The sequence below is a fragment of the Cervus canadensis genome, chromosome 19, assembly GCF_019320065.1.
Source record: "Cervus canadensis isolate Bull #8, Minnesota chromosome 19, ASM1932006v1, whole genome shotgun sequence".
Lineage (NCBI taxonomy): Eukaryota > Metazoa > Chordata > Mammalia > Artiodactyla > Cervidae > Cervus > Cervus canadensis.
In genome coordinates, this window is record NC_057404.1 from 19,783,690 (window position 1) to 19,790,987 (window position 7,298).

General features: G+C 42.8%; 1 protein-coding gene across 1 annotated transcript in view; it reads left to right on the top strand.

The window, feature by feature from the left end:
* The window catches only part of SEL1L3 (SEL1L family member 3), a 108,188-nt gene extending 101,441 nt beyond the window's left edge, over positions 1–6,747 (top strand). The window contains exon 24 of the mRNA XM_043438656.1: positions 5,625–6,747. Coding sequence (XP_043294591.1) covers positions 5,625–5,755 — 131 coding nt within the window. The 3' untranslated portion in view covers positions 5,756–6,747. The remainder of the gene's footprint in view (positions 1–5,624) is intronic.
* The last annotated feature ends 551 nt before the right edge of the window (positions 6,748–7,298 follow it).

The following is a 7,298-nucleotide window of genomic DNA, read 5'->3' on the forward strand; positions in this document are numbered from 1 at the left end:
TCTACCAGCCCTGTTAGGACTAGCATTGAATTAAAATATGTAGTAAATTATTTTCATATTTTTTAAGTCTTCAACATAAGTGCAAATTTGTCCCTAGTTTTGAAATAAGAGGGTATTCCATCAGTGATTGGGCAGTGGGGCAAGAGGGGATTGGAGCACAGAGGAGAGAGGCACTGCAGAGGGGTCCTGAGAGGGCAAAGTTTCTGGCCCAGGCATCTCCTGGATGAGCCACGGTCCGAGGTCCATGAGCCGCCCCACCTAATGGGATGGATGGAGCAGATGCAGGTGGTACCCCTGACCATGGTGTAGCTGGTGCAGGAATGCGGCCCGGATGCTGACTGCCAGAGTACAGAGAGACAGGATTTGTGGGCTCAGAGCCTCCCTTAAGGCTCTGGGTGGGAGGACTGTGCCGTAAGTTAGGGATCTTTGTCATTTTGTGATTTGCATTTTTTACTGTCAGTTGTTTTTAAAAACTAATGATTTATGGCCAAAGCTTTAAATTGAACTGTCCATCCATTTTGCGTTCAGCTCCAGCTACCTTCATTTTCCTCCCGAGTTTATTCGCTTTGTGATATATAGTCAACATTTCATTGTTTTTGCCACATTAAATTGTCCTGCATTCAGAAGGCTAGCGGTGTGGGACAGTAGCTGAAAGCACAGGCTGCTGAGATTCCAGCCTGCCGCTAGTTGTGTGACCTCTGGCAAGGGAGGGACCCTCTCTGTTCCTTGGTTTCCCATTCTCTAAAACAGCGGAAGACCATCTTATTTATAAAGCAGAAATAGAGACACAGACATAGAGAACACACATACTGATACCAAAAGGGGAAGGGGTTGGGGGAGGATGGGATGACCTGGGAGATTGGGATTGACATATTCACTACTGGTACTATGGATAAAAAAGATAACTAATAAGAACCTACTGTGTAGCTCAGGGAACTTGACTCAGTGCTCTGTGGGGACCTAAATGAGAAGAAAATCCAAAACAGAGGGTGTCTGTATTCATATAGCTGATTCACTTTGTTATGCCGTAGCAACTAGCACAACATTGTAAGGCAACTATACTCCAAATTTTTTTTTTTTTAAGAAAAGAAAGAAAAATAAATAAAACAGCAAAAATAGTAGTACACCTACCTCGTATTATAGTTGAGAAAGCCAAATGAAAGAACATAGGGTTCTTTAGGACTCAAGAAATGTTAGCTGGTAGCTTCCTAAGGAGTAATGGTCTCTGGGGCATTGTCCTTTCAATTAAAGCAAAGAGCTTGTTTGCCTCAGTCAGTAGCACAACACTACCAGAGTCTAGCATGCTTTTCTTTGCTGTTAGACTCTTTCTAAGACATAAAACTCTTTTTCAAAAACCAGCTGAACAAAGATACCGATTAGTCTAGCAAGCATACCAGAATAAGTCTACAAAAAATACTGTGTACGCACAAAAGATCTTTTCTTTCCTTTGAGGAAAATTGTTTTTGATTTCTAGTTTGCGTTCCCCCAGTTGGCTCAATCTTTCTGGAAGCTGATGCCTCCCAGGGACGTGCTAAGGTCCATGGGTCTTGGGTGGCACTAACCATTCAGATGATCACCAGTCTGATAGCAGAATGAATACACACTGACCCGGGCCTACAGCTTCCTTCCAGGTCCTTCAGCTTTGCAGCTTCTGACTCATCAATGAGTCAATGACTCATCAATGAGTCCCAAAGCTGATCACCATTAGCCTTTCTTCCCCCAACTCTTCCTTTCTCAGATTGCTGCAGGGCAAGATGAGAACTCGCCGAGCCTCACCCCCAGCCAAGCTCAGCCTCTTTCTCACACTCCAAAAACCTCCTTTCCCCACCTCATTACCTCTCTAAAGCACTTTTCCTCTTCCTTCCCTGTCAAAGATGCCAAGCATAATTGCCTTAATTGACTCAAGCTTTGGGGGAAAAAATCCCAAAGTGCATCTGGAAGCATCTCCATTTCTCTTGTCACACATCTCCCCTGAGACCAAAAAAGTGTGGAGCCGGGCTGCCTAGCAGAAAGTAAAAGGGAAAATAGAGGGAGACAATGTAATGACCAGTTCAGAGAAAGTCCTGCCTTCCTCGGACTAGTGTAAACTTTATGTCTAAACATAATACACAGGAGAGAGCAAGATCTGCGGAACTACCAGCTCCAGGCCTGACGCAAGGTCTCCTTTGGAACCAATGTCAGCCAATTCCAAACATTCATAATTTAAGCCAACTCATCCTTTTCCCCTAAGTAGTTAACTTAGTGGTCTTTTAAAAAGAATAAGATGATACGAACAAGATTAATTAAACCTTTTCCTACTCTTTCCCTGTCCTCTACATTTCCAGTTAATGAGGTTTCTTCTAAAATTACAGTAAAATGTCACAAAGTGGTGCTCATGAAAAAAGCAGTAGCTTTAAAGTCAGAGTGATTTAATGGTGAGATTTTACTTTTCTCCTATCTCATTACCCTTGGTGCCCTACTGGTATCTTTACTCATGAGAAATGTTTAAACGACATAGATCTTCTACGTGGGCTGGGCCCTGCTAGAGCCAGAGGCCCAAATGAAGTAGATTTGATCTTCAGATTTTCAGAGTTTCCCTCCCTCACCTCCTTACCCCCACCTACCTCCCCTGTCTTTGTAAATATTCAGTTATCTCCCAATTCACCCAATATATTCTCTACTACTTTTCTTTCCTTTGTGCTCACATCTGGTGAGCTGGCAAGCAGATATTTTTCCTACAATGGTCCACAACAGAGGTTGGCGAACTTTTTCTGAAAAGGGCCAGATAATAAACAGCTGGGCCTTTGAGGGCCATCTCTGTCACAACTATTCAACATTCATTATAGTTCGAAAGCATCCATTGGCAATACTGGAAAACAAATGATGTGGCCGGTCTTCAATAAAATGCTACTGTGGACGTGAAGATTTAAATCTCATATACTTCTCACATGTCACAAAATAGTACTCTTGATTTTTATTCAACCATTTTAAAATGCAAAAGCCATTCTTGGATTGCAAACTATACAAAAACAGGCAGCAAGTCACATTAGGTCCATGGACTGCAGTCTGCCAATTCAGGGCCAACTCTTGATTTTTCTCACTAATGTATAGGAAATGGTCCCCCAAGCAGCAAATAATCCAAAAATCACTTCTATTTGGCTCTGGAATGCACTCTGAAATTTTTTTAAGCAGCCTGCTGATTTTCCTGGTTTCCTTGATTCTAGTCCAGTAATCAAATTAGAATGGATTCCAGGTGAGTGGAGACAAAAAGGCCATTCTAAAATTATGACCCACTATGGGGGGGCGGGGCTTGTCCAATGATTGCAAACCCTTGATGAAAATGGAAGAGTTCTTACATGGATAATAGCAAATTTACTGCTGAAACATTGAGCATTTTTATTACGTTCTAACAAGATTTCAGTGGTGGCAATGCTAATTATGCATTCTTTCTACATTTGCACATTGGCACTTTTTTGTTTTAATCAGAAAACTGATTGCTGATTTATCTTGTTACCATGGTGATTGAAACATTTCCCTGAGCTTGAAATGGAAAAATAGGTGACTTCGTACTTCATTAACTTCCTCAGAGAACCTTCAGAAGGATAAATCTTTGGGCCTGAGAAGGTCTTGGACACCATGTGATCCAAGCCCCTCAATTTACAGATGAGAAGACCGAGGCCTATGAGATTCAAGCATCATCTTAGGACTGAAATATCTGCCATTCAGTATCTACCCCAAAGTCACCTACTAGTGATTGATAAGTGCGATTTGCCTAGAACAGGTCTCCTGATTCCAGTAAATGGTCTTTCTACCTAATCACCGGGTCTCACAGTCCCGGCCATGGTTAGATCACCTGCCAGAGTGATGCCTCTGACCTAGAAGTGTCACATCATTACGTAACACCTGGGCACCACCCCCGACCACCCCCCCACCACCACCAGCACTGTTTTGTTCTCTCAGAACAGTCTCTGGATTCACAAGGTCTTCTGTAGATATTGGAGGGGGTTCGTTGAAGAATTCCTTTACATATTCAGAAAGGTCAGAGGCTTTGGAGCCCATTCCTCCTTTATCTAGAATAGCCTCTCAGAGGTGGAAATCTTGAAGAGTTTGTCCAGAAGTCAGATGATCAACATCTGGTGGCATCTTCTGCAAGTTGGTACATTTCAGGATGGACATTTGGGAACCTTTAAAAATGATCCCACCTATTGACTCAAGACTCAAGGACTGCAGAACTTAAAAGCACTGCTTAAAGGCAAACTAGCAATTGTTCCCACAAAGCATGGCCACTGTACTAGCCATATGTCATGCTACCCCCATTTGACAGAGAAACTGCAGCTCAGAGAGGGAAAGTAACTTGCCCAAGATCACGCAGCAACTGGGAACTGGCAGGACTATGTGACTCCTAGGTTTTCTGGCTTCAAAGTTTTAGCTATTTTCATAAGCTCCTGGGGTCTAAAAGTGAGCCATAAGCATCCCAGAAACAAATGCTTTCATCAGTCCTGCCAGCCAGGCCCCAGAAATTGATAAATCAGCATATTGCCACCGTAAGCCAGGTCACTAGTAGTAATGGCTAACATCTATTGAGTATGTAGACAAACCAAACACTGTTCTAAGAATGGTATATACATTAATTCATTTAATCCTTATGACAATAAGGTATAGATATTCTTATTTTGCCCATTTTTTTTAGAGGCAGAAGGAGAGTAGGTAACTTGTCCAAGGTTACATCACTGATTAAAGGCAGGGCAGCCAGGTCCCAGAGCCCAGGCTTATGGATGGACCAGAATATATCTCAGCCTCAGTGCCTAAAGCAGGGGTGTCAGCCTCAGCACTTGTGATGTTTGGAGCTGAACCACTCCTTGTTGATGGGAGTGGGGGAGGCTGGCATAGGCATTTTATGATGCATCCCTGGCTTCTACCCACTAAAATGCCAGTAGCACCTCACTCTCCAGTTGTGACAACCAGGAATGCCAGCTGTCTCCTGGAATCAAAATCACCCCCACTTGAGAACTATTGACATAGAGTATAAAACTTTATAAGCCTCCCTAATCTTTATGGTGGTCCAAGCTTCTTCCTAAAGGTAGATTGATAAATAATTAAGCCTGGTAATTATGTTTTCCAAAGTTTATATACATGTACCTAAATAATTCAATTTAAATCAAATTTGGTATATCACCCAAATGGAATCAGAGTATGAATGAAACCAACACTCTTTTCTGATTGATTGCTATAATCCATAGCTTGCATTGCACCAACACCAAGTGGAAAAAAAAAAAGAGAGAGATGACCATAGAAAACATAGACCAAGAGTTGTTCCTCCCTCCCTTCCTTCCTTCCCTCCCTCCATCTTCTTCCCTTTCTTTTCCTCTTTTTCTTTCTTTCTTAATATTTACCTGGAATTCACAGCATAATTTTAGGACTTAGACTCCCAGAGATCTTTGCATATCTATTCCAATTGCCATTTTATAGGAGGAAACACCAAAGTCCAAAGAACCTAGATAATGGGTCCAAAGTTGCTCATCTGTTTATAGTGTCAAGGACACTAGACGAGAAGCACCTCTTCTGGCTTGCTAGAGTCCAGGTGTGGTTGTGTGTCCTGTACATGCTGTTTTGAGGATTCAGCACATGTGCACGTGTCTCTGCAGCCAGCAACTCCCACCTGACACCAGCCCGGGCCTCCGCAGACCCCACTGCAAGTCCAGCTGTGACTCCAACGGCAGACGCCTCCGCTCAGGACCAGCCCACCGTCATCAACAATCCAGAGCCACGTGGGTGAACTGTGCAATCCAGGTCTCTCCAGATGAGAGAGAATCCTTTCAGCAACTGGTATTGGAAAGCTGCGGCTGGGGCATTGTACACCTTAAATGTCTTCTCAACTGGATGCGAATTTTGCACTTGGTGTCTTTTTTTCTTTTAAATCAAAGAAATACCCAGAGCAGACAGTGGTTATACCAAAGGTTATCAGACAAATACAAGGAGCATCCTGATCACAGTGGGGTGCTGGGGAGGTTAACTGGGTTATTCTGGATGTCCACACCTAATGATTGTGTGAACAGGGAGTCAGAGTTTGCCTTGTGGTGTATCCAAATCCTTATACCCTGAGGTGCATTTTAAGAATCTTAGCCCCTTGTTCATTCCATTTTATTAAAACAACAAAAAATTGTGACTTCTCTACCAGTTGGATAATATTTGGTATGCGTGTTTGCCACTGCCCCGCTCCTGAAAGTCCCAAGGACAGATTTCCATTTGACATCTGAGACCCAGCATTTCTGAGGCACCTTGAAATGAATAGGTTAAGGCTGGAAACACAGGAAGGGCAATGGCTTTGTAAATGGGTTTACATTTTTCTCCTTGAATTTTTCTAGGGTCATAATGCTTCCAAATCAGTTAATGACACTGTTGGCTGCCGTTTACTTTTCAATTGCAATCCATAAAATAACATTTAGAAAATTCTTAGTATTTAAGTGTAGTCTTTTCCATGAACTACCCATTAGAATAGACTGGCAGCAGTGGAAAACGCAAGAAACAAACCTTTAGCTCATAGTCTCATTCCCCACCCCTTATGCCTGCCTGCATCTGAGTAAGGGTGTGTGTGTGTGTGTGTGTGTGTCTGAGAGAGAGAGAGAGAGAAGAAGAGAAAGAACCAACTGCCCACACTGTATGCTGCTAAGGTAGTAAATAAATCAGTAATGCAATATTGTGGGTCCAAACTACTCTTTGCACTACTTTATTTACAGTAGTAAATAAAAATTATTTTTATACCATTGACTCCTAGGAAGTGGCTGCTTTTTATTTTTCTTTTTTGTACTTAACTGTTGTCATCGTACAAAGTCCTAAAGTCCATGCATTCACCTCAAAGAGCCAAAAAGAAAAAGTCCCCTTATGGGAGGGATTATTGCTGGTAACCATTAACGTCTGTGGATAGAGAGGTGGCAGGAGTCTCCTCTCCAGGGAGCCTGAGCTCAGAGGCTGTGATACTGTGATGTTCACACAGTATCAGCCATTGTCTCAGGGCTCTGGCTGTCGTGAAGCTGGGTTTCTATCAGTTCTCGGCTAAGTCTGTAGCCCATCTTCTTACTCCTCTGTGTACTGTTCTTGTTTTAGCAAAGACTGGCCTTCCTCCTTGTGAAAACACTAGGCTTTGGAGTCAGACAGCCCTGGATACAAATCCTGGTTCTGCTGCTTACTAGCTCTGTAATCTGGGGTTAGTGATTAACCTCTCCGAGTCCCTGATTACTGTTTTACAAAATATTGGCCATATAACCCACCTCTTGGGCTTTTCATGAGGCTTAAGTGGGATAACAGGGCTTCCCAGGTGG